The sequence below is a fragment of the Anolis carolinensis genome, chromosome 5, assembly GCF_035594765.1.
Source record: "Anolis carolinensis isolate JA03-04 chromosome 5, rAnoCar3.1.pri, whole genome shotgun sequence".
Taxonomy (NCBI): Eukaryota; Metazoa; Chordata; class Lepidosauria; order Squamata; family Dactyloidae; genus Anolis; species Anolis carolinensis.
In genome coordinates, this window is record NC_085845.1 from 16,744,671 (window position 1) to 16,772,383 (window position 27,713).

Below are 27,713 nucleotides of genomic sequence, written 5' to 3' on the forward strand. Positions count from 1 at the left end.
TAGGCAGTTATGGGTAGCAAGTGAGCATATACACCACTGGTCTGTGACACCTCCGTGAAAGATGTTCAGCATATTAAAATATGAATGGGATCCTACCCTGCAAACTGTCGTGAAGCCACAGTACCTTTTTTTTTGGAAACTCCCATGGGTTCCTCTACTCCTATGCTTCATCTTTCTGGAGATTACTCCATGCATACAAACAAATTGGGGCATATTAATCAGATGAAAAGGAAAGTCCTCCCCTGGTCTGACAATCTATGAATGGTAACTAACTAACTAACTAATCTATGAATGTTGCCTTCTCAGTAATGGAAGCACAGTCCAAGATCTCCACTTTCAGGTGCTGCCCTGTGGGACACGTCAAGCAAGAATACAAAGTTTTAGCAAGAGCACAAAGTAAGAGCAGGATGTGTCCAGGTCAAGATCCCACACTGGGAAAAAAAAAGTTCTGCAGGTGCCACTCTGCTACAATAGCCTCTTCTTCACCAGTCATATTGGAGGACCAGACAAATGGTATCTTTTGCCCGGTCCTCCAGCATTAATGGCAGATAATCTCCTTGTTCTATGGTTGGCTATGGGGCTTCTCTGAACCCCTGTGTGCTTTCCTAGTCACAGCATAGATGTCTACGGGGGCTATGGCAGCAAAACCATCCAGTGGGAGATGTGTCAGCCAACTAATTCCAATGACCAAAAAAAGATATATAAGGTTGATCTACATTGTGTGTATGTCACAATCAGGATGCTTTCATCAGTTTGTAAAATAAGTTTTAAAAAACCCTATGTAAATACCTGGCTTGAGTTTGCTAAAATGTCGCACTTCTCCTGGGTTAGGATGAGGGTGGTTAGCTTGAGTGTGGGGATATCCCTTTGCCTGCCCTTCAGAGTAGTTTACAAAGATGAAGCCATCCTTCTCATCCAGGCTGAGCTGATCAGACCAACGCCTTGAGTCGTCAGAGCTGCTATCTGCTGACCACGCAGCTGCTGCACGGCTTGAGGATGACCGGGGACGGGGATTGGAAATGCTGGGCTGAACCCTGCTGTCCGGCAGCTTTGCCTCTTGGCTCAGGCCTGGATCTTCTGCTTCGGAATCACTGCTTTCCTCATCCGGCACTTCCTGCCCTATAGTATGCAATACAAACATATACACAATAATTACTCTCATTTTCTCCAGTTCCATAATATCTCTGCCATCATTCAACTTTGGTCCAGATTCACACAACTCATTTTGGATGCCATTAAAAAAGCTATGGTGACTTCTGTATATCTGTTAGCCTTACGTTATTGTTCCACCTGCTGTGACCATAGACTCCATACTCAGGCAGTGGGGAACAAAGGCAAAAGTGAACTTTAGCAATAAAGTGTAGAATCACATCAAACATTAGAACACTTTTTTGAAGCTGTTTGCAACTGGCAAATGTGCAAATCACCCAACCAGCTACTGCAGACTGAATAAAGCCACTCAGGATGTACTTGACGCTGCCACTTGTGCAACTCTTGTACTCTCTCAATGTGAAAGGACTGGGAGCAACTGCTAAAAGGCTCTTTCTCTGAACTCCTCTCCATGAAAACAAATAGTCCTCACCCCACTCTCAAAACTCTAATTTGCTTTTGTTTTTTAAAAGAACGAGAAGACTGCAGCTATTCCCTTCCTATTGGTTTGCCAAACTTGGCACATTGGAGCAGCCACATCTCTCTTTTAAGATGAGGCTTCTACTGTAGTATCTGGGCACTAGGATAGTTCAGGGCCTTTGGTCCCTTACTTCTTTAGTTGCAATCTGAATATTAATCACACAGTGCACTCCTCAAACAACAGCACCTATTTGTGCTTCCAGACACTCTTCTTGCATCTCAATGGTTTCCACGGGTTCAGGAGCTGGAGTTTCTGGGACTTGCAGGAATTCCATCCGCCAGAACTAGATGAAACAGATAGGAATATAAATTTATATCCACACTTTCCTAAGTGTATTAATGCAGAACTACCAATACAATCCTTTCCCTGCTGTGATATTCTTTCTGTTGCTTATCAACATTTGGTATCCTGAATATTTTAACTGCCCTAAAACATACTCAAGAAAGGGACTAGGAATTTATCTCTCTAGATTTTGACAAATAAAGCAAGTATTCAATTAAATATATGACTGTGGAAGAGGTGCACATGGGAACAATGAACATGGGGTCAGCAAATGCTACAAGTTAGGGGGCCAACCTGCCCCAGCCTAGATGATTCTGGGCTGTAGCAGGTTAAACTCATACTTTAAAAAAAAAATAAAACACCCCCCCCCCATGCCCTCTAGGAGATGTAGGACCATTTTTGCTATTGCGCACTACCTATTTTAGGCCTAAGAAAAACCTTTTTCAAACAGGAAGTGACCCAGAAGTCATTTCCTATTTCTTTTTTAAAGGTCTCTTCTGTGCTGAAAATGGCTGAAGGTGCTAAAATGTGGCAATAGTCCCCCCCCCACTCCCTTAGAGGGTGCTTAGATGTATCTGGAGAGCAGCTTTTAACTTTCTCCTTGGAGGCCAGAAAGATGAACTATAGTAGGATGCACATGGCCTGCAGCCCACACTGCCCATCATACAATACAAGAGATTTCATGGCATATCTTAAAAGGCTAGATTAATAGCAAGACTTCTAAGGGCTGCTTTCTAGTTTATTCCCCCTTGTTAGGCAACTAAGGAAGAGTTACATCCTTACACTCCTATTCTGAATTTATTTATTGAATTTATATCAGTATGTGATTCATGTTGTCTGCTAAATAGGATGGCTTATGGCATAACACACAGAAACAACAGATAATGTTCAACAGCAAGTATTTAAAGAGAGGTGCTGCAATTGCATAGCTTGCTTTTAAAAGTCAGCTGGTACTTACCCGGACCACTCCGTCAGAATGTCCGGTCACAATGACATTCTGAGTATCCCACTCATTCATCTCGGACATGCAACAACAGAGGATCTGCTGGCTGCGCCCAGTGAAAGTGTTCACGCTGACAATAGGGTTCCCGTTAATGCTCCACACGTGGATGTAAGTGCCGGCACAAGATACAATGTCTCCCTGAAAAAAGAACAAATGTTCTTAAGCATCTTAAGGAATCCATTATCTTTGGGTGAATATTTTCTATCACAAGTAGTGTCATTCTCTGCTATTCCAAGCAGGGGAGAAACATGCATATCACTTTTTCTGAAGAAGGAAGGCATGGTGAACCTGCTATTTCAAGAACCTTTGACACAACTCCATCTGCATCACTATACAGTACTATCTAATCTAAAAATGAAGCTCTGTTCTTATGTTACAATTGCATCGTGGGCATTATGTCCTTTTCCAGGGGTGGGCAAAGTTGTCTGCATGGGCTCCTAGTAGTGTTTTGCAACACCTTACATTTATTTTGCCTGGCCCTAAATCTGAGTAATTGAAATATTACTACGATGTAGTTGATGGAGTCAATTATCTGTGTCCTCTCGATTGTCAGCCCTCTTTTCCAGTCTAGGCAATCATTGTTTGGAAACAACCAATGCAACATGGCCCACCTCTATGGACATTTGCTTTCAATCATTATTACAGCACAAAAAATGTGGTGTGGTGGCGATACATCTCTTCAAGATTATCCACCCACACATTCCCTTTCTCTTGGTTTGAGAAGGGGTGAAAGAAAAAGAATTTATCCACTAACTGTAGTGAGTGACTCCCATCAAGAAAACATGGAACAAATCTGTTGGGAGTTACACACTGCATTTAGGAGACGAAAAAAAAAGTTGTTGATTTACCAATATTCAATTCTAATAGACTATAGGTAATCTATCAAAAAGTAAACATATGTGGATTGGAACTGCAATGTGGGAAAGGGGACAACCAGTTAAAACTTGTTTTCGAAGCCTTCTTTTCTTCAGGCCCACGAGGCAGTGTGCTCATTCATACCGTCAGTTCATTAATGCAGAGTGCTGAGACGGGGGCTCTGTGACCTCGAAGTTGAGTTAAAAAGGAGAGTTTATTCAAATCCCAGATTATGCAGGTGCGGTCACGAGACCCACTCACGATGATATGATAGGCCAGTGAGGCTGTCAAGCACGTGACCCCCTCCGTGTGGCCAAGCAGTGCCTAAAAGTAAAGCAAGAATGTGAGAGAATAAAGTTATAAATAAAAGGCTACTACTGCCAGTTTCCTCCTCAAAAACGGTCAACAAAATATGAGACTACTATCCTACAGAACAGGCAAATTTTAAAATGTCGTGGACAATGAATCTGGTGGTTAGTTGATGCAATTCTAAATAAGTGGGAATCACTTAACCTGGGACAATTAACGAGTTCTTTCATTTTACCACAATAATTCAACTCTGTTTTCCAATGTGAAAATGCTGACCTACCTGTTTAAGGGTGAGTGTTTTGGCTTTTTCCTTGGAAGTGCCCATCTCCCATACGCAGACAACTGTGCTGGTGCCTCCAGTGATGACAAGCTTGGGACTTGGACAGATGGCACAGAGGACCTGTCCCCACTCTGATAAGCACTCATAAACAACCACAGCCTAGGAAGAAGAAGACTGTATCAGTATCCTACCACATGTGTTATATCAAGAAACAACTGGAGTATTGAAGAGGCAATTTGCTGAAAGTATGCTGACTAGGGCCAGTTCTGGGAGCATATAACTCCTGTTTTGAACAACTTCACTGGTATAATTCAAAGTGCTGGTCATGAGCTACCTATGCATCTTGGGTCTGGATTATCTGAAAGACTTTATCTCCCGTTACGAACCTTCCAGATTCTTGGGGAAGGCTTTTCCCCAAAGCATACACATATGTAACTTATAGCAAAAAAGAGGCCTCTCTGTTCTGGTTTCTGAATGGTGGCAAAGCCTGGGCATCAGCTTTACTAAGCTGGGTAAACCTGACCTCTAAAGAGCATGTGCACCAGGATCACCCGCCCTGTATTTCTCAATGGGCTGAACCTCCTTATCTAAAGCATCAGACCTAATTTCTGGACATATTTCCACCAATGACTGAAAACCTCAATTTCCCTCATTCCTTCACCACTGCCTCCTTCAGCCCAGAATTAATTGTGCTATTATAATAACTTCACTGTTGTCTCATTGTCTCATGTATTGCACTAAAATCCAGAAACATACAAAAGCAAAAACAGAAACAAAGCACACGCACATCAGAAGACTAGATAAATGTCATTAAATTACACCACTGGGCTGCAGTGTGGTATTCTATCCTCCACTCCCTAACAAAGCAGACGCACTAGACCATTTTGCAGGGCAGGCTTATTCCATTATCCATCAGCTACAGTATCATCAATGCAATATAGACACAATAATGGTAGATTTTATTTACACTGACACTGGCAGATTTTTCCCCACTATGAACACAAGAGGTGAATTAAAAGCCCAAAATCTTCTGGAATCAAATCACACTAAAACCTTGGTTTCAGAACTGTTTACTATGGGGTGCAGCCACAGCTCTGCCAGCAAAGAATTCGCTAGAGGCAGAGAGATAATGCTGAAAACTGAATCACAGCATTCCTTTTCAAAACAATGGGTGTGCCTCACTAACCTTTCTGCCTAATCAACTAACTAAGCTCTGCTTTCTTACATGCCAATTGTTATGAATGTATTCATAGGCTAAAACCACTGAAAAGTAAAAATGAAGCTAGTTTTTACAGAAAAAATGGGTGCAAAAAGTGCCTGCATTTTTACTGCTTATCTTAACCTTGACAACGGCTTGCTTTCAAAAGAAAGGAAAACAAGTTGGGAACCCAGGGATTATTTGAACTGGATGAATGAGAATCCTCTCCCTTCTCTGCAGATACTCATGCTCCAATCCCAGCATAATATGTTGCTTTCCCCTGCATTTTCAGTGCTGTAGTGGAGCTATATTAAATTATGTACACTGATTATATGTATACTTGGCACACTGAATTTATAAGAATCATTAATTGGAACTATTCACTAGGGGTTAGGCTGTTTTCCCCAACCCTTGGATGTAAAACCTTCTTATATTAGTTCCAATTGTCTTTCTCCTACAATCAAGTTGCAAGTCAAAGATCCAATGAAATTTGATATACCAACCTTGTCTGACTCATAAACTCCCAGCCTGCAGCTCAGATCTGCATAACCCCACGCAAATGTTTTATTCCAGGCTGGAGGAATTAGCACTTTATTCAGTTCCACTGCCAAAATTCCTTTGTCTGTGCATACTATTTGCCCTACACGCTCCTTGAGCTCTGCTCAAAGAAAGAATAAGGAAAAAAGTAAGTAGCACACAAGGAACCTCACTTTTATAAATACAGTCCTTACGTGAGATTAGGTGAAATCCCTACAGGGACACCGCAAAATAACTCACTGCAGATTTTGCTTACCTTACTGAAAACTTCAATAGAATTTAAACAATGATCAATTGTATTACACTGTTATCAAAATCCATGCAACAGAACTATCTAGAATTGCATAGGAGACTTTTAAGGACATTTAGTAAAGGAGATTGCTACAGGAATTAGTAATTTCTCCCACAAAACTGTGCTTGAAGAATCAATCATCCAATCAGTATTGTTTTTCAGCACAGTAGTAAGCAAAGTGTTGGGTTCTGGAACATGATTGTACAAATCCAAGCACAATCATTTGTTTCACTTTGGAAAGATTCATTTTCAATCCTGGAGTTGTCACTTTTAGTATGAATGTGACTTGTATTATTATAATTATTATGATGAGGTTTATTTATATCATGCTCTTTCTCTCCATAAGGACACTCAAAGTGGCTAACATTAAAACAGTACAATACAATTTAAAATATACAAATATACAATATTAAAACAGTGTTAAACATAATTAGTATAAAAAACAATTCAGATTAAATCCATAAAAACATACAAAACCAAAGAAGCCCCAGACATGATCTTAAAAACCTTCTTTAAAAGCCTGTCGAAATAAAAAGGTTTTAGCCTGCCGCCGGAAGGACAGCAAGGAGGAGGCCATTCTAGCTTCCCTGGGCAAGGAGTTCCAGAGTCAAGGAGCAGCCACCGAGAAGGCAGTGGCTGCCCCTGGGTTCTTCTGCGCTAGATACAATGTAAATCAAAACAGCCCAAAGCATAAACAAGAATTAGCAGTGTAAAAGACAATATAAGGTACCATGAGATATTTTTATCCAATTTATTCATTTCTTGTTGAGTTTTCATTTTCCATTATCCTCGTTTCTCCAGTAAGTCTTTGTATCCTAGCCATCTGTTCCATCCTAGTATTCTCCTTTGTGATGCCTCTAGTGGTGACATCCAAAGTGGTGTTTCATCGTATTTCTTTTTATACTTTTCCCAGATTTTGAGTATAGTAGACCTAACGAAGTGATTTACATTTTTTTTTCTTTTTTGGACATTCCATACCAAATATAGGAATGCCATCCTAGTCTTAGATCGACTCTCCAGATTTAAAACTTTACAATTTTCTAATTTTGTCCAGTCTTTTACCCACATTTGGGCACAAGCCTCAAAGTATAGTTTCAGGTCTGGTGTGACTAGCCCTCCCTTCTTCCTTTCATTGATCATATCCTTAAATTTTATTCTTGCTTTTTTCTTTTGCCATATGAATTTCATTATGTCCCTATTCCATTCATTTTTTGTTTTTGTTTTTTTTATTATCGGAGGGTTTTGGAATAGAAAAATCATTTTTGGAAATATATTCATTTTCACGCTGGCGATTCTTCCTAATAGGGATAATTTTAAATTTCTCCTATTTTCTAAATCTTTAATTCCTTTCAGTTTTGTAATATAGTTATTGAATGAATTTGAACCTCCACAGAACTGATTATGAAGTGAGCAACTATGCAAGAAAACTTGAGATTGCAGGCCAGCTGTCTGTCTGAATTCCACTAGAACTCAGAGCCAGGGTCTCTCTGCCAGGAGCAGTAAAGCCAATTCTGTGATTCACAGGGACCATGAAGAAGAAATAGTTTTAACTGTGGAGAGGTTTATATGGGGTGGAGGGTGAAGAAAAGTTGACTTTCCTACTGTCTCTGCTGCCACAGGCTGCAATCTTACATTGACACACGGGGAACATAATTCAATATACTTGTCAAGCATGCTTACTGAATTAATGACAAACATGCAGCATATTTACATAGAGTTTCCCTTCCACCAGGTACACACCATGATAAAAGTCATGAGAGAATACAGGATAGCCAGACAGAAGCCAGACACTGAGTATTGGTGCCACTGTTCTCCACAATCACCAAGCAAGGCAACGTGAAACAACCTTGCTTGGGTTGGGGAGGAGACACTGCACAAGGAGGTACTGAAGGCCTCTTTATGTGCTCCTATAACCATAGATTATGTCAATGTATGTAACCAACAGGTCTATGACCACGGGTGCACCTTTTATATTGGGATTCAAACAAATGGAGCCCAATAAACAGGTGAGAACTGAGTGATTCCCACTTCCAATGATTTTTGTGGGTCTTGTGTACAGATGGTGATATGAGTGCAGTTCCTTGTTTTAAAGAGATGTCTGACATATACTGTACCTGTTTGCAGGACAGTCCCTATCATGCAAACATCCTACAGATAAAATTAATAAACTATATTTATAAAAGGCTCTGGTGGATTGATTTTACTAAATGTTTGACTGATCCTTTGTTTTGAACTTTCAGACAGCCAAGCTTTTATGGGCATTTGAATGCTGTCTGTTGGTAGATCTCTCCTTAGTGTGTGCTTAGTGCTTTCCAGTTGCCACCATAAAATATTTTGGATGCTCTTTCCAGGGTTACATACCAGATGATGAAATACAGAATTGTCATAAAACAAAACAAACACTTGGATTATGAATACAATTAAAGGAAACTTTAAAGTAAACAAAATGATTACAGCATTTACCTTTTACTGGTGCAAGAGAAGGCCTGAGGTTGTCTAAATGATGGAAAAAGATCTTATCACTGGAAGAACCTGGTGGGACAGAAATTCCACCAATTTCTCCATTAATTCGGCTTCTCACTCGCTTTGGTGGATGAGGTTTCTTAAACAACTGAATTTAAGAGAAAAATAAACATGGAGCCTCAATAACAAGATTACAGATATTTTGTAGTGAAGTCTTTCAGTGTATAGTAATGCCACCCACAGAATTTTTGCAAATACTTTTGCCATCTTTGGAGTAAAGAAGACATGGGCAAACTTTGGCCCTCCAGGTGTTCTGGACTTCAACTCCCAGAAATCCCAATCATCTTACTGGCTGTTAGGAATTGTTGGAGTTGAAGTCCAAAACATCTGGAGAACTGAAGTTTGCCCATGCCTAGTGTAGAAGAACGGCTACTAAAAGGTAGGGGCCAAGGACCACCTAGCAGAAGCTGAGCTGGCTAGAAGTTAAGCAAGCATTCAAGGACTGCCTCCATTTGCTCTCCCTTTTGTAACTCACTCAAAATGTACTGCGAGAAGCATAGATAAGGACAGGTTGCTTACCTGTAACCATGTTTCTTCGAGTGTACTCTGTGAATTCACACTAATGGAGAGGCTGCGCCTGCGCAGGTCCCAACGGAAACTCTTCCCAAGCTGAAGTTTAAATTTTGGCGGTAGCCACGCCCCTCCGTCCCCGGAGGGCATATAAGGCAGCCCTCGGCGTGTCCTCCTCAGTTCCTACGCCGCTAAGGCAACGAGAAAGGAAGAGGGTTTGCCAGAGGGGAAGGAAGGGCGGGCTTGTGTGAATTCACAGAGTACACTCGAAGAAACATGGTTACAGGTAAGCAACCTGTCCTTTTTCTTCGTGTACTCTGTGAATGCACACTAATGGAGACTAGCAAGCTTAAGTCTCGGAGGCGGGCTAAGCAAACCCTGACAACGAGAAGCTGTCCAAACATATGTTTATTAGACATGAAAAACATGAAAAAACATGAAAAAACCATGGTCCGAGGACCCAATAAGGTATTGCATCAATACACACCAAATACCGAGAACAGACCGGTAAGGCATGATATAACCCTTGTAAGAGCACATGTGTAGGCAGGAACATCATTCTCCAAGGGAGAAGGTAGTAACAATAAGGCACAAATTGTCAGAGAACAGTGCAAACATGTACTGAACAGGAGAAAAAACAATGAAGAGAGGCACCTGAGAAGAAGGGGTAGCCATAGAGAAGTCGTAAGAGCAGAAGGTTTAGGACAAGCATGAGGATAAAACTGCTCTAGCAAAGGCTGAGTCCTTTAAAGTCCTTTGGTCTACCCTATAGTGAGACACAAATGTAAGGGGGTTGGACCAGATTGCTGCTCTGCAAATAGAGTCTAGTGGAATGCCCCTTAGAAAGGCAGTCGACGTGGAGAGACCTCTTGTCGAACGCGGGCGAACCGACGGGGGGGGAGGCCGTTTGGCTAGTTCATAGGCCAGTTCAATGGCCTGAGCAATCCAGTGTGAGAGTCTTTGAGAAGAAATAGGATTGCCCAGTTTATCTGGGGCATGGGCCACAAAAAGTTTTGGGGTCTTTCGAATGTCCTTAGTACGGTCCCGGTAGAAAAGAAGTGCTCTACGCACATCAAGGAGGTGCAGTCTCCGCTCGAGGGAAGACGAGGGGTCCGGGAAGAAGGCGGGAAGGACAATGTCCTGGTTAAGGTGAAAGGCCGAGACCACCTTGGGGAGGAAGGTGATGTCCGGACGGAGAACGGCGCGGTCGTGATGAAAACGGAGGTAGGGTTCATCAACCCGAAGGGCCGCCAGCTCCGAGGGTCTGCGCGCTGAGGTTATGGCCACCAAGAAGGCAACTTTCCAGGAAAGGAGACGTAGGTCGGTCGAGGCCAAGGGTTCGAAAGGAGAAGCAGTGAGCTGGGAAAGGACAAGCTCGAGGCTCCATCCTGGGGTAGGAGGTTGGGCCGGTGGGCAGATGTTGTTGTATCCTTTCAAGAAGGTCTTGACGAGGTGGTCGGAGAACAATGATGGTCTACCATGTTGTTGAAAGCACCAGGATAGAGCAGCCAGGTAAGATTTTATAGAGGCAAGAGAAAGTTTTTGCTCTGCTAGAGACATAAGGAAGTCCAGCACAATCGGTACCGAGGTTGGGAAAGCAGTGATTCCTCGGGAGCGAAGAAAGGAACGAAAGCGAGAGACTTTATAAGTGTAGGCCCTGGTTGTAGCCGGCTTGTGAGCTGCGCGGAGGACCTCTTGTAAGTTCTGCGGGAGGGAGGTCAGGCGAGAATCCTCCAAGCAGTGAGATGTAGAGAGGGGAGATCCGGGTGTAGAATCTGGCCGTTCTCTCTGGATAAGAGGTGTGGTAGAAGAGGCAGAGTGAAGAAGGTCGCCTTGGAAAGACGAAGAAGAGCCGGGAACCACGGTTGACGAGGCCAGGCTGGCGCTATCAGGATCGCCGACATCGGTACCGACCGGAGCTTCTGGAGGACCTTCGGTATCAGAGGAAAGGGCGGAAAGAGATAGATCGGTTCCGCCGACCAGTCCAGAAGGAAGGCGTCTCCCAGGCAGCCTGGAGAGGAGGACGGGAGAAGTCTTGCCCCGTACCGAGGCAGCTGAGCGTTCTGGGGAGAAGCGAAGAGGTCTAGGGTGGGGAAACCCCATTTGAGAAAGAGAGAAAGAAGAGTCTCGGGGTCGAGCATCCACTCGTGGGAGGACGTCGTCATTCTGCTGAGGGCGTCTGCTAAGTTGTTTTGGATCCCGGGAAGGTGAATCGCCGAGATTTGGATGTTGCGGGCTATGCACCAATGCCACAGCTGGGAGGAGAGAAGCATCAGCTTCCTTGAGCCCGTGCCGCCCTGCTTGTTGATGTAGAATACTGCTACTGTGTTGTCTGACTGTACGAGGACAGATCTTTGGGAGATCAGGCGGGAGAAGGCTTTCAGAGCCTTGAAGATAGCAAGGAGTTCGAGAAAGTTTATGTGATTGGCCTTTTCGGAAGGAGACCAGAGGCCTCGAACAGTGAGGCCCTTCATGTGGGCTCCCCAGCCGAAATTGGATGAGTCTGTGGTTATGGTGATCGAGGGAGGAACCGAGTGGAACGGAAGACCCCTGCAGACGTTGGAGAGGGACTTCCACCAAAGGAGCGACCGACGAACATGAGGCGGGACCGAGAGAAACCTCGAGTTGGGGTGGCGAAATGGCTTGAAAACATCTATGAACCACCTCTGCAGGGGCCGGAGACGGAGCCTGGCGAACGGGGTCGTGAGGACTGTGGAGGCCATGTGGCCCAGCAGTATTTGGATGGATCGGGCCCGAACCCTTCGGTGGGTCTCGCAGAAGATGATTTGTTGACGGAGAGCTAGAAACCTGTCGAGCGGGAGCGAGACAGACTGAGCGATTGAGTCGAACAGGGCGCCGATGAAGCGGATTTTGTTCGACGGGTTGAGGTGAGATTTGTCGTGGTTTAACTGGAGACCGAGAGAGTCTAGAAGAGAGAGGGTGTAGTCGACGTGACGACGGAGTAGGACAGGGTCGGATTCGACCAGAAGCCAGTCGTCTAGATAGGGAAAAACTGCGATCCCCTGGAGCCGGAGGTGGGCAGCCACGACAGCGACGACTTTGGTAAAGACCCTTGGGGCGGTAACGAGGCCAAAGGGTAAAACGGTGAACTGGTAGGTTTGGTCGAGGATCTTGAAAGAGAGGAAGCGCCTGTGGTTTTCTCGAATCGCCACGTGGAAATAGGCGTCTTGGAGGTCTATAGACACGAAGTAGTCTCCGCGGTGAAGCATCGGGAGGATGGAGGCGATGGAGACCATCCTGAACTTGGTTGGGCATATGAAGACATTGAGCATGCGTAAGTCCAGAATTGGGCGGAGGCCCCCACCCCTCTTCGGGACCGTAAAGTACCTGGAGAAGAAGCTTTGAGGGTCCTGTGCCGATGGAGAAGGCCGAATAGCCCCTTTGGCGAGGAGGGTGTCGACCTCTGCGAGAATTTCTTGAGAGGGGTTGGAGAGAAGGACCTGACCGGTGGGAGGGAGTTCCTCGAATTCTAAGGCATAGCCTTCTTGGACAATTTTTAGAACCCAGGCATCTGAAGTAATAGATTTCCATCGGTGAAAGAAAGGAGCCAGGCGGTCTATAAAGAGACCATGAGGTTGATTTGGTGGGGGAGAGGGGTGCGGAGGAGTGAGAACGACATCGGTACCGGAGAAAGAGTCTCTGGAAGGAGAGATGGCGTCAGGAACGCCGGATAGGTTGACCAGCGGTGGGGGTGACCCGGCCGCGTTGTCTTTGAGGTTGTGCAGCCCGACGGGGCTGTTGGCGATTTTGGTTGTTCGATACCGAGGGACGTCTGAAAGATTGCTGGCGGTAAGAAGGAGGCGGGAAGCGTCGAAAGCGTTGAGGAAACCACTTGGTGCGGTGAGCCTGGGGTTGATCGCCGCATTTAGTGGCCAGAACTTTAAAGTCATGGTTGGTTTTAAGTTTGTCATCGGTGCCAGCATTAAAGAGGCCCATGGCGTCGAAGGGGAGGTCCTCGATGACCTGCCTCGAAGAAGAAGATAAACCGGAAGATCTCAGCCAGGCGTGGCGGCGAATGGCAATGGCGTGGGCGATCATCTTGCCGGCCGTGTCGCCAGTATGCTTAGCCATCTGGATTTGATGATGCGCTAAGGAATCGGCCTCCTGCTGGAGGGTGGACATGACCGACCGGTCTTCGTCAGACAACTTCGCGAAGAAGGGCTGAGCTTTTTCCCAGAGGATCTGCTGGTATGCCCCCATACAGGCCCCATAGTTCGCCATTCTACAAAGTAGAAGGGCTCCGGAGTAGAGTTTTCTGCCAACCGCGTCGAACCTTTTACCCTCTCTGTCTGCAGGGGTAGTGGATTCACGACCGGAGGACTGAGAGGCCTTCACGACCATGGAGTTCGGGTCGGGGTGGTGTTTAAGCCATTCTAAGGTGTCGTCATCCGTACGATACCAGGACTCGATTCTCTTCGAGGTAGGAGGGATCGAGGAGGGGGTTTTCCACGAAGATTGGATAACATCGAGGAGATAGGGTAAGAACGGCAACAGCGTGGCTGGAGGGGCCTGGGCTTGGACCCGTTTGAAAACCGGGTCAGTTACTGCTTTGGAAGTCCGTTTAATTTCTAAACCCAGGGCATCAGCCATTCTAATCATTTGCTCGGAGAAAGCCCGAATGTTGTCGGTAGGCGAAGGAGGATCCACCTCATAGGCATCATGGGGAGGAGAGAGATCGAGGCCTAAGGATACCACCGAGGCCGAGAGAGCAGAATCCGGGCGATCAATATCTATCTCATCGTCCCCAGCCCCTTGAGGGGACTGGGGAGGAGATGACAACACAGTCTCTGGTGGCGGCACCGCCTCAAGAGCAGGAGCTATCTGCGGCCGAGTTTGTTTGGAGGCCGAAGCCTGGACCGCTCGAGCCAGGCGAGTGGTTTGTCTACCCCGTTCCGGTGTCGAGGTCGGGGGAAAGAGCTGCTGACGAGATGAACGATGAGAAGCAGCAGGTCGAGGAGATGGGACCCTGACCACTGTCTGAGTGGAGTGGTGGGGTGAGTCCTGCAACTCGCCGTCCGAGAGTTGGTGAGGAGAAGGCTGGCGAGGTCGCTGAGCGGGAGCGATCGGAGAAGACCTTCTAGAAGAAGTTGCCGAAGAAGGGGCATCCATCTTGGAGGAGGCAGAAGAGGAAGAGCGCTGGGTTGCCCTCTTCTTAGCGAGCGGTTGTTTTGTTGGAACCCTCAGGGATTTACCCGGTGTGGGAGGGATCATTGCTGAGTCGGACTGGGTCCGACGAGCTTCCTCATGAGCCCTTTTAAAGGCGATCTTCATCGCGGAGGTCGATGGAGGAGCCCCGAGCTGGGATCGAGCCGAGGAAACGGAAGCTACCGAGCTCGACGTCGAGGAAGGGCCGACCCGACCAGAACGTGTCGACACCGTGGTCGTGGTGAGAGTGCACGGTGGTTTAGCGACCTTGGACGACCTGGAGGCTCTGGACGCCTTAGACGAGACCGAAGGGGCTTTAGCCGCTGAAGACGACATCGGTTCCGGGTTACGCGGCGACTTCGTGCCCGAAGTCGACGGAGCGGGTTCAGGAGCGAGCGATTTTTCGTAGAGCGCCGCTCTAAGCCTCGCGGCTCTATTTTTGCGAGCCTGGGCCGTTAGGGCCAGGCAGAAACGGCAGGTACCGACGACATGTGCTTCTCCAAGGCAGTAGAGGCACTTGGCGTGGCCGTCGGAGTCAGGAATTTTAGCGGCACACTGAGTGCAGCGCTTGAAGCGAGTCGTAGACATGAGAATCCGAAGTGAACCTTGCGGCGGAAAAAAAGGAACTGAGGAGGACACGCCGAGGGCTGCCTTATATGCCCTCCGGGGACGGAGGGGCGTGGCTACCGCCAAAATTTAAACTTCAGCTTGGGAAGAGTTTCCGTTGGGACCTGCGCAGGCGCAGCCTCTCCATTAGTGTGCATTCACAGAGTACACGAAGAAAAATTATATATACAATGTACTATTTCAGTGTAACTCCTATATAGAGATTTTACTTAGCAAATGGGAACCTAGAGTCTCAGGAGTTTATTTTGAAGTCCCTAGAGGCACCATCCCAGAAAAGGGAAGTGTTCTGTATCATTAAATCGTTGCTCTTGGAGGTTTCCAGGAGTAATATAAACCCACAGAAAACTCTCAGTGCCATCAATTGAGAACAACCTGACAAACAAAGCAGATATGGAAACCAGAAAGTATTGCCCTGTTTTGGAGGAGTGCAGCCCACCTTGACCATATGCTAAGCTAACTAACACAAGATAATTGAAGGAGAAGGCATTCCTTTTCAGATGGAAAATGCCAGAAAGAATCAGAGATAAAGCCACTGAGAAATAAAAAGGCAGGAAACAAAATTTTGAGAGAATCCTGAAATTCTCATATATGTTTAAATTATAATAATAATAAATGTATTATCCACTCCTCCCTGCAGCTTCTTGTGGCATACTAATCTGAACTATGAGATTTAGGCTGCATGATTAAAAATGTCTGTAACAGCATAATAAGCAAAGGCATGTTCTGTATGAATTCAATTAAGGCAGTTTATACTGGTGAAAACTATGAACTGGAACAAATTGTATTTCCTGAAAACCATTGCATCTGCTCTGATTTAGTCAAGGAATCTGGATGTAGGAGACTTCCTAAGAATAGTAGAACAGTCTGAGATTTGTCACAGAAAACATAGCAATTACATCAGTCTGTCATATGATGATGATTAGTCACATTCTCCTAACATCACCTCACGCACCCAAAGTCACATTAAGAAACCACAGGGTGCCTTTAAATGTTTCAGAGAAAATGCAGTGTGGCTGCTTAGCATGACAGATTAGGTATACAAATACTTTCAAGGGAACTGATTGTTATTCACAGAAAAATTGTGAAGATTTCTCAGGTTTTGTCCCAGCCATTCAGCCACTTCGGCTGCTGTTTACATACTTTTGCCACTGGAAAAAAAGGCCACTGTAGAACTACTGAAGTTTGTACAACAAAGAAGTAATTGTGGGACCTGGGACATGGTGGGAAATTGGTAAAGTGTATCAGCAAGTTTCAAGAGAAGAAAACAATTAGGTTGAGCCTTTGTGTTTTGATTTTATACAATTTGTTATAGTTTTGAGGATTCTGCTTTTTAAAACTGTTACAGAGAGATCTGCTGAGACATCTTAAATTCCACAAAAAAGCAAATAATTTTTATGCAAAGACTACTTTGGAAAACTGTTTGCCAGCTTATGCCATGATTGTGTAGTTCTTTCCCCCTGGAACATATGGACAGTATATCTTAGGAATAATTTGATCTCCAGAAGTCCAAAAGAAAAACCAAACCAAACACATCCAAACCAAGCCAACTTTCCCAAATATTACCTGTTTGGGTATCTGCCCAAAGTTATTAATGAATCCTATGGTAGCTGTTTCTTTTAATGGATCATTGATGTTGTATATATCAACTTGACCCTCATAGAAGAGATGATGGAAGACATTAACAGCTTCTACTGCAGGAGGCCCTTGCTGTTTATAGCCAAAGATTAGGTCAATCCACTCATGTAGGTGTGCACTTACAAAATCACACTCCAAAGCCTGCAATTCAAAATGTATACATTAAATAGATGTGTTGTTTACATGGGGTACAAAACAATTTATTGGCTTGATCAGTACAAAATCAGTATTAAAATGCAACCTGAGCCCTGCCACATGCACAATGGAGGACCTTCTCACAGTGACACCAGAGGCACTCGAAGTGGTCAGCTTCTGGTCAAAGGAAATCTAGTATAAATCTAGTATAATGCCAAGTTTTTAACTTAGTGTTTTTAAATGCATTATAACTGTATCCTCAATTTGCTTCTGACACAATAAATAAATAGGTATAAAATCCACAGGTGGCCTTTTCAACCACTACAATAATCACACAAAAATGCGTATGAGTTCTGGGGCTAATGAAAAATAGCAAAAATATTCAAAGCATAATAGATTTGTTGGAAAATTAGTTACTTCCCACCCCCAAGGACAACATAAGAATTGAACAGATTACAAAAAGATACTGTAATTTTAACAAGAGGATATATTACCTCTCTATGAACTCTGATAAATTCACGAGGATCACCTTTAGCCCATGGAGGAAGTATTACATCCCCAAGTTTGGTGCCATTCTGTTTGCAGCCTATAAAACAAAAGAAAACATTCTAAGTACATACACTTGGTGAAAATGGGGTGGGGGGGCAGTGGTAAGGCCAAACAGCAAAGCATTAAAACAAGCCTTATCCCTCACCATGAAGGAAAGGAACCTACAATGCTCTTCCCTAATAGAAATATGGAAATAAGTATCTCATACTGGCAAGCAGACATTTTTATTCAACAATGGTAGAATAGTAGAGATATCATCAGAAATTTGGGGGAACAGATGTATGGGTTGATGCCCCCTAGGTCCAATATAGGACGCTGGCTGCCATCCCATTTCGGGACCAAAAAGTAATGTGGAAAAAAAAACACCTTTAAAAAATTCGAGGCATATAAACGTCCGATAGCACAGTTGTGCAGCAATACCTGGACGTTTTCTGAGAGGGGAGAGAAAGCAGGTGTAACTCGTAGGTGACCCATTGTGGGGCGTTTACAAAACTCGACAGAGTAGCCAAACTAAATGATTTCAAGCACCCAGGCACCTGAAGTTATTTCTTGCCAAGTTGTAGCAAAAGACGACAGCTGAATCCAAAAAATATAGACTCGTCATTGTGCTCCACAAGGAAGGCAACGGGGGTGCTTGCAATCCCAACAGGGCAAAATTCAACAGCTCCAAGTGGAGGAAAACCAAGATAACACAGAACTTCATCCTGGTAAGGGAGGCCACCACTAAAAGCACTGCTTTGGGGGGGGGGGGGGAATTCTGCTGCCTCACCTGCTGACAGTTCTTAGGAGGAAAGGCCTGCTTTCTGGAGGCAGGAAACTTGAGTATGTATAAGGGTGAGATCTATTCGCTGCCCCACCAAAGCGGCTGCACCAGCAGGGACTTGAATGCTGCCACCTAGGCTTCTGCTGGTATGAGGCCTGAGCTGGAAATTCAAACTTATGGGCCGTCTGGCACATTTTTTGAGTATGTTTCAGTTTAGTGTCCATTTCGAGGTTAAACAGGCCATCGGCGTGCATCAGCAGATCTTCTGAACCAAACTCTACACCTTTTCAGTACAGCAGTATAAGGGGTGGGAACATTTTCTTCTACTATTAAATATTTTTTAATTTATATTACCATTTACTGCAAATACCCCAAATGTGCTAGCTTTGGTCTGTTATTGATCTTCTCTTTTGCTTTCAGAAATAAAATGTCTGTTTCAAGCCACCTTGGACCACCTTACTGGAAGAAAGGCAACATAAAATTATCAAATATATACATTGAGCACACTGAAAAATCGGTTTCATGCTGATCCCACAATGGTGTTTGTGGAAGAAAAAATAGAACTTGGAAGGGTTGCTTTTTGAACTACAACTGACAGAATCACACGGCTAGTCAGAAAGGAACATTTCAAAGCTTGAAAAAAAAAAAAGCTTTGAAAAGCTTTCTTTTAACACCACTTCTCACACCTAGATCAAAGTTGTTGGAATTGAGTAAGAACTCTGGGAGATAGAAAAATTCTGGGATGAGCTCCTTGACGTCTGCCATGTTGTGCTTGGATGCAGAATACCAGGCTTCCCGCACACTGTGAAACATTCTGTCCGCTAAGTCGAAGTGGCCCCCCTGCGGAAGGAAAGGAGAAAGGACTTGGTCCATATTGTTCATTGCATCTTTGAAGAAGACAATAGAGAACCTATAAGTATCCCATCCTCATTAAGGAAATGTGACTTATTGTATCAGCCGTATGGTGTAGTTTGAGAGTTTGGTGATGATCCTGGAGATCGGGGTTCAAATCCCTACTCAGCCATGGAATGACCCTGGACATGTCAAATTTTCTCAGACTTTGAGAACAAATAGTGCCAAGAAAAACCTGAAACATGTTCACCTTAGGATCTCCTTAAATATGTGTGTTATTATTTTAAGAGCATTTACATAATTTATGTAATTGGAAAGTAAATAGTTTGTGGATAACTAGTCAGAAACTGAAATAGGCTTTGATCTTCCACAAGAAGTTAAGCTTGATTAATTTAAGAAAGTATTTCATTAAGATTCATAGAATTGTATTTTAAGTATTGTATGGATCACATGACTTCCCTCTCCTAGGCTCAGCTTTAGTTAGGTGGAATTGCATCTTATGATTTAACTAACCAAAAATCAAACAGAAGGAATCTCATTATGATATGATTGGCTATACTTTTCCTTTGTATTAATTACTGGAGGACTTCTCCTGGCCCTTGCAGACTATCCTTATAACTTTGGGGTTTTAGGAAATGTAGTCCTCCTGCAATGAACTCACAGTATATAAGGTGGGGTACTTCAAATAAGTCCAGAGTTAGCATGACAGAAGAAGATACCCAAAAGACATGAATTCCTGGTGTACTAATAAGGAACACGTAATAACTGGTACATAGTACCCATCATGACCTGTAAATCAGGAGTGACAAGAGACGGAACAAAGTTGTTAAGAAATACGTATTTTACCTGAAGCCTTAAAAATATTTGTGTGAAGGGCTCCATTCGTACAAGATATGAAGCCACTATCATTGCAGAAGAGTAGTGGGTTCCATAATGATAAGCCGGAGTTTCACCTGAAGGGAAATAGTAAAATAAGAGTATGAAGTAGACATTCAACAAATAGGTTTTAAGTTAAAACTTGCACGACACTAACAAGATCTGAAACTGGACTTTTTAGAACCATGTTAATGAAATGTTAATAGCACAGTTCCACTGACTCAAGAAAATCAAGTACAATTTGCTGAGCAACTGGTTCCTGGAAAGCAATTTTAAAAGGTAAATCCTTCAGAGTTAAGTATTGTTACATCAGCCCTGGCAAGCTCTGCTAGAAAAAAAATCACTTTACATTTTATTTAATGGCTTTTGAAACATTTCCAAGAATTAGAATGTTACAAATTAGATTACAAATTATAACTCAGTGGTGTTCTTCAACTATACAATACCAAATTTACTCAAGAAGAAGCCTGTCCTCTTCTCCGCAGGTGGGGAATGAAAGAGATTAATACATGAGATCAGAGTGCATTCTGTCTCAGGACAATAAATGTTTTCACTTCAACATCTGACAAATCATTATAGAAAAAAGTCAAAGCCAGTTATCACGGGGTTTGAACAAGTTAGGGAAATAAATATTCATTGGTTTTATCTTGATAGCTTTTACACTGATCTTCAAAGCTCATCCTTATATTCCCATCTCCCCTCTGGTACAGAAAGGAAACAGAAACTGGGGCATATACAACTCAGAGCACATCTCCCTCTGCTTTCTTATATTCTGGAGTCATATTCCCACTCATTCCTCTCTTGGGTTCCTGGGATAACTTTTGGCTTGCTGTTGCTCACTGCTATGAGAGTGACAACACACAACGCAGATGTGTGTAAATGTGACAAAGTCTAAAGTACTCTCTCTTGTGTGTAAATTTGGATACAGTGGAGTGGAAGACAGGAAAACAGCAATATTGGTATTTGTATCCCTATTTGCAAGCCTTCAAAATTATATACTTTTATAAATAATACAGAGTACCTCTCTGGAGTTTTAAATTGTTTTTCAAGTCCTTTTATATAAAAAATGCTACACTGACCAGCACGGTATACGATTGCCATGTTTAAACTAGGACTCCAAAAAAGATCAGGTCTGAATCTATGAAAACAACTTGTGCAAGTAACATGCTCTCAACCTAACAACAAACCTGAACAAATAAATCCTACCAAGCAAATATTGTGATAGGGCCACCGTAAAGCAGAATGGACTTGAAGGCACATTACAACAACAAAGTTTAACAACAGTAAACAAGTAGCTGCCAAAAGTGTCAGAAGTTCAAATATTAGTCACTTACCATTAGGATCTTCCCAGTCTTTGTAGCGCTTCTTATACTGAGCTAATCTCTCATCGGTCTGTGCTCCCATTGGCTTGGCCAAGTTCCTAAACGTTTTCGGATTACTAAGATCCAATTCCTTCAAAAGTGAATAAGACATAAAGTTCATTCTGACAAAATTCTTTCCGTTGACCAATGATACACTAGAACATGAAGCTATTTTGTAGTTCATCTACAAGGAAGGGAACTGAACAACTCTTTCATCAAGAGCAGTTATTTCCTCACTTTCCCTCCTACATATCATTGCAGGTTTCTCCCCTGAAACACTTTCCCACAAGAGATTCCCACATTTATTTATAAAAAGCAACATATAAACAAATAAAATGCACATTTTAAATCATTTATATCCAATAGCTGGAAGCACAATCAGTTCAATGAGAAGTGATATGTAAAAAATCTACCCAAAGATTTATAGATTCTCTTCCACAATAGGTCACTGTCCTGGGAAAACACCAGAAGGAGCTCATTTCAATACTGATGCATTGCATAATTTCAAATAAGCTGTATATTTCTAGGAAATTATTCAAGCTTTCTCTAAAAGATGTTACAGGCTAAAGGTGAATCACCATTTTCAGTATCAAATATTATGACAACAAACAAACTTAATCTCAGCTCCTTTTTATAAATGTAACATTTTAGCCTCCACCCCCCTCTATGTTTAACCTGAAAATGAAGATTTTGTGTTTACCTCTGAATCGTAGTCTGCAAGGATCCATGGGAAAACGGGATACTGCATAAGGTCATTATAGGATCGACCAGCCAGAGTATTCAAGTGCATCAGGTACTGGAAATTACTGATTTCACCTCTCTTTGTAGAGATAAAAAACAAAATAAAAGGCCCCTGGTTCATTTTCCAAGAATATACTTAAATATTGTTTATTCTTTTATAAAATATTGTGAAAATACAACAGAATTTCAGATTCAAGATTATATAATCAAGTATTTAAGTTCAACTGACAACAAAATTAAAATACTTTTATGCTTACCTCCCACCTTTGTGTCACAGATTTCTCCCCTACCAAGGTGCTCAGCAATCCAGACCTAATGAAAACCAGAAAATATAATTATTTTTGCAATCAGCAATAAGGCTAGTAATGCTAGTGATTTCAGGCAACTCAAGAAAGTACCGTTAGAATCAAACTGCATCACATCACTGAGAAGCACCACCAATATAGGGTATATGTCAAAAAGGAATGGGAAATTCATTTTTATGGTTAATGCAAATCCTCTGGTATTTTCAAGAAGATGCAATTGAAATACAGAGGTACCACCATCCTATGGGTATCCCATGGAACCTGAATTTCCCAACTGACTTTTAGTAATAAAACTTTATTTATATACTATCTTATCTCCCCAAAGGGAGTCAGGGTGGTAAAGAACGAAGTCAGCAAACTTCAATGCCATACAAAAGAATAACACATAAACAAATAACCATCCCACCAAAACCCTTGCAGATGCATATTTTTAAGTGGAAGTAGTTTGCAGAAATCCATAGTCTCAGTGGAAAATCAGTTAAAACTTTCTTCCAGAGCTATTATAAAAAGGTAAAACAACACAATAGGGAAATTGCTTTTACAGCCTTCTGAGCTCAGAAGAGGAAGGGACAGAGCTTTGTGTTCACAAGAATCAGGGAAATGAAGCGTTCTTGATTTTGTTACTAGCTCATGTAAAAGTCATGGATTAGGCCACAAGACTCATTCATACCGAAGCATACTGCTTCCTAATAATATAGCATAAATGCTCACCCTTGTTCTACACTGGTGTTTGGTCGCTGTCCAGATACAGACTCCGAGCTGTCAGTTAAAGATGGAACTACAGCAAGAAACCTTTTAAAAATTGAGAGGATAATACAATCAGCAAAATATATGTACCAAATAGTTTCAGCTAGCACAGTTAAAGCATTAATTATCATATTGTTCTCATTTTCCCAATGAAAAAAGATGGATAAAAAGTGGTCTTAAAAGTGATTTTTGTGGTAAGGAATAGAGATTAAGAGTTCCAATTCAATCTACACTGAGCTAAATGGGAGGGGTAAACTGTTTATGGAAAATAGTCTGTCTTATTTTAAAGAATCATGGATGATCCAGTAAGGCACGTTTAACAGTGAATGGAATAGAAGGCATGCACTTTGGTGAGGTTGACTTTTAGAGGTCTACATTGTGCATGAGATTTTTTTGAATGCAGCTCATTCAATAACATCTTATAAAACTTGACTAACCCACTGATCATCTTTGATACTAGGTCACGGCACCAATGGAGATATTTGTGTGAACTCTACTGCTTAATTCCCAATTGTGCAATCTGTTCATTTCTTACTCTGTCACCTGGTTTTTCTACTTATAAAAAAAGACTTGTTCTTTTATACCATGAATGCTTACGTCTTGTTTTATAAGTCCCTAATTAGGGACTCATAGTTTTTGAAATTTTAATTCAAGAAAATCTAATGATTTATTTATTTGCTTTATACTTCACCCTCCCTGGAGGAACCTAGACTAGCTACTGTCAGCACGCAAAAAACCCACTTCAATCTATACATTTTTTTAAAATTTCAAACTACAATTATAAAATATAACATATTACAGATAAATACAATGAAAACAAAGGAAACGCAAAACAAAAGCAGGAAACAGGTTAAAACCTGTTTGGTATAACAATAATAAATATATAATACCTCTGGTAGACTTTATTTCTAATTCCTTTCTGAAAAGCAAGAAGGTAGTTGCGTCCATCTCCTGAGAAGACTTCCACAGCAATTGGCTGTAATAAAATGGTGTTTTAGAAACATCTCATAGCAGATTTGGAGGATTACTATAGCTTTCAGAAGCTTAATTTTTCTTAACCTGAGAAAAAAATCAAATGCTTATATCTTTCCTTGAATAAATTACAAATAATAAAAATGGTTCTTATTATCGCTGCTTATTTTTACAATGCATTGTTGTGTCCAGACTAAACTATTTTTAAAAAATGCATACAAGTCTAATATGAAGGACCAAAGATATGCAGTTCTATATGTAGGACTGTATTCTACCTTAAAATATAGAAGCGTGATTTTAGTGCCCCAAATTCTACTCCTCTACAATAAAAGCCAAAATGTACATCACCTGCAACAGATATCTTCTTTTATGCACCTCTTTGATATCCTCATAAGCAAAAATGCTACATGTTCGTTTGAGTTGACTTGGACCCTGCCGTGCTCCTCTAGGTATAATTGGCTCATGCATGCTGTAGAGATTTTAAAAGGAAGATGGAAGACAGGGACAACACTGTGAGTCTATGGTATCAGGTAATCCTTATTTCCCTCCACACATTTTCTATAAACCATATCTCAGTATGCTATTATTATAGAATAGTAGAATCATAAGAGCTGGAGGAGACCACAAGTGCCATCCAGTCCAACCTGCTGTTATGCGGTAATATAATCAAAACACTCCTGACAGTTGGCCATCCAGCTTCTGTTTAAAAACCTCCAAAGAAGGAAACTTCATCACACTACGAGACAGTGTATTTTACTTTTCAACAGTTCCTATTGCGAATAGGTTCTTTCTTATGTTTAGGTGGAATGCCAAAATAATGACAAGGCTAGGAAGAGACATCAATATCTTTCCATTCAGGTACAACTTACTCAAACACCAAAGACTGGAAGCTACATTTTCTACAATCGTGATACTTAGATTTTTCCCACCACAAAAGAAGTTTTTTTCCTTGCCTTCTTAAAACAACATCATGAACATCATGCCAACTCACTTTGGAGGTAGGGTCTCAATATCCCGTATTTCTCGGGTTGCAGTCATGGTAAATCCATCAATCACATAAAAATGCTCTTTACCAAACAGCAGCAGCCCCTCGCTGGTATCTAGGCCTTGAACCCGAGCACAGCGGTACATGTGTTGAATCTGTAATAAGATCCACATATGTAATCAAAAGCAGACAACATAACGTGCAGAATTATGTCATTTTCTGTCGTGGAAGGAAGGAAGAACACCAGTACTGACAAAGTCAAAACCAAATGGTAAAAGTGATTACAGCACAGAATGAAAATAAGGAGAAAGGATTGCCCTCAAATGAACATTCAGATCCTTAGGAATCTTTGGGTCTTTGCTAACTATTTGAAAGGTCTTTGCTAACTATTGATATTCTTGGAACATACCGTATTTTATTCCAAGGAATAAAAGATACCCTTGAAATTTGGGGGGTAGGGGATGGAAAATTAGAGGTTTCAGTAAATTGGAGTGGTTTATAAAAGGCTGCACTGTCAAACTGTGAAGATATTATGGAGCCAATAATCTGCCTTTGGATAAATGAAATTTGATAAATGGTTATGGACACACCTGCCAACACATGAAATCAGTGCTCAGCTACAATAGCCTCACTGGATGAGACTACCTGAAAGTAAAATAGCTGAAGGTAATAATTTAAGGCAGTATCAACAGGACTTCTTTGCCTGATTCATCATGACCTATATTCACATTTTTGTTATTTTTAAGAGCATGATAAAGAAAAGAGTCTATGCAAAGTACAAAAAATAAAGGATAACAATCAAAAGTTGTAATAATCTCCACCCCACCCTGTACTTTTCAGTACTGTAGAAGTAATGCACTATGAAAGGACAGTTTTATTTATAGCCAAGACAGAAAAGAGAAGGGAGGCAATTCTCTCTGTACAAGTAACTCCTTCTCAATTGTGATTTTCTTTTGTGAGTAGTGCCAGGGGGCTCTGCCTTTCATGTCACTAGAAACTGAGAAGTTGCAATGACAGAGCGAGGATGAATCCAAAGACAGTAAGTCACCATGAGAAGTCTATTTATTGTGTCCTTAATTTGGCATTCAAAGGGAGTCAGTCTGAAGACTCTTTCTTTTCCAGCCAGTGTTAAGTTTTCATCTAGTTGCCACTTAAAGGAATTAGTAACACTATATTTGACAATCTAAAATGAGACTTCACATTTTGAATGCTTTCCTCATGCTAGAAGACCTAAAAGGCAAACTATGTTAGAGGTTTGACATAATGTTAGTTTATAAACGTTAGAATAATCCTTAGAAAGCTGACTGTGATAATGAGTAAATGAAAACTGCAAATGTTTTTGATACCAGCATGAATTAAGTTGCAGTCTTTCACTGCTGGAATGGCTTCCACTAGTGCAGGGCTGTCAAACTCATTTTAATCAGGGGCTACACCAGCCCTTTATGGCTGCCTTCGAAGGGCCATTTACAATTGCATAGTATAAATATAACCATGGTGGCAAGGCACTGAAAGCCTCATGGGCCACATAAAATGATGTGGCGGGCCAGATTTGCCGCATGGGCCTTGTGTTTGACACATGTGCACCAATTGAATAGGGTGGAGTATCCTTTCTCCAGTGAACCCTATCTGCCCTCAAAATCTGCTCCAGGATACAGAAAAAAGAAAGCTACAAAATCAGCAGTAATATGGTATCATTGGGATAACAGTTCACCTTGGAGTTCTAATCCACAGCAAAGTCCACAGAAGAAAAATGCCACAGATTACAAAACAAAAATATGTTCCTTTAAACTAATGATTGGCTATCATAAAAGAACGTCATTTTAATTATTTTCCCTATCACTGAAAGCAATGTTTCTAGATTTTATATTTCTAGGTATTTTGAATATTCTCAGCGGCACTTAAGAATTTTGGTGATTATTTCCCATAAAACTGTTGATTCTTATATAAATCAAAAGAAGATTCATGGACAAAAATATCCTCAAAACTCTTGGAATTGTGAGCTCTGATTTAATACTGTTTTTTCAGGATAAAAGTGGAATTAGGAAAAAGACATAAACAGAAATGTTGAACTACATGTGGAATCAAATGCTATTGCTGTTCACAGTAAGACCTTTTGTCTTCATTTAATTAATAGTGCTGCACTTAGGCGGTAGGTGGTCCATTTCGTTTCATACTCTGCCTTTAGCTTATGGACAAACAACTTCCTGAATAGAACGTAGTGTGGAGAAACAGTATACCCAAGAAGCTGCCATACAACAACTTCACAGATTCCTGAAGCATTCACTCTTAGGTGAAGTTTGGGTATTTACAGTGCAGAAGGGCATTGAGTCCTCCAAGTATCATACCTTCTCGCCTTCTTCAAGCAGTCGTAGGAGGGTTGTGTTATCGGTTTTCTCCTCTTCATCTATAGAGCTGCTTTCGGCTATTTGATCCTGCAACTGTTCTTGATTTTCCTCATCACCACCATCAGGAGCAGAGCGAGATCGTTTCAGGGGCGGTTTAACAAGACCTGCATTAAATCATTAAAACCGGTCAATAGCATGTTTAGATAAGTCAATGGGTTTCTGTAGTTCATGAAAG

General features: G+C 42.1%; 1 protein-coding gene across 5 annotated transcripts in view; it reads right to left on the reverse strand.

The window, feature by feature from the left end:
• wdfy3 (WD repeat and FYVE domain containing 3) overlaps nt 1-27,713 on the reverse strand; it is a 156,980-nt gene that overhangs the window by 6,092 nt on the left and 123,175 nt on the right. For all 5 annotated transcript variants that reach the window (XM_062981749.1, XM_062981746.1, XM_062981748.1 and 2 more), the window contains 19 exons: nt 27,479-27,642; nt 25,140-25,288; nt 24,497-24,617; nt 24,067-24,152; nt 23,141-23,221; nt 22,382-22,436; nt 22,084-22,203; nt 21,357-21,474; nt 19,993-20,099; nt 18,981-19,134; nt 17,477-17,568; nt 16,776-16,988; nt 8,850-8,997; nt 6,061-6,215; nt 4,360-4,518; nt 3,915-4,094; nt 2,871-3,053; nt 1,817-1,913; nt 790-1,119 (listed from right to left, as the gene is read on the reverse strand). In XM_062981749.1, the coding sequence (XP_062837819.1) occupies nt 790-1,119; nt 1,817-1,913; nt 2,871-3,053; nt 3,915-4,094; nt 4,360-4,518; nt 6,061-6,215; nt 8,850-8,997; nt 16,776-16,988; nt 17,477-17,568; nt 18,981-19,134; nt 19,993-20,099; nt 21,357-21,474; nt 22,084-22,203; nt 22,382-22,436; nt 23,141-23,221; nt 24,067-24,152; nt 24,497-24,617; nt 25,140-25,288; nt 27,479-27,642 (2,712 nt within the window). The remainder of the gene's footprint in view (nt 1-789; nt 1,120-1,816; nt 1,914-2,870; nt 3,054-3,914; nt 4,095-4,359; nt 4,519-6,060; nt 6,216-8,849; nt 8,998-16,775; nt 16,989-17,476; nt 17,569-18,980; nt 19,135-19,992; nt 20,100-21,356; nt 21,475-22,083; nt 22,204-22,381; nt 22,437-23,140; nt 23,222-24,066; nt 24,153-24,496; nt 24,618-25,139; nt 25,289-27,478; nt 27,643-27,713) is intronic.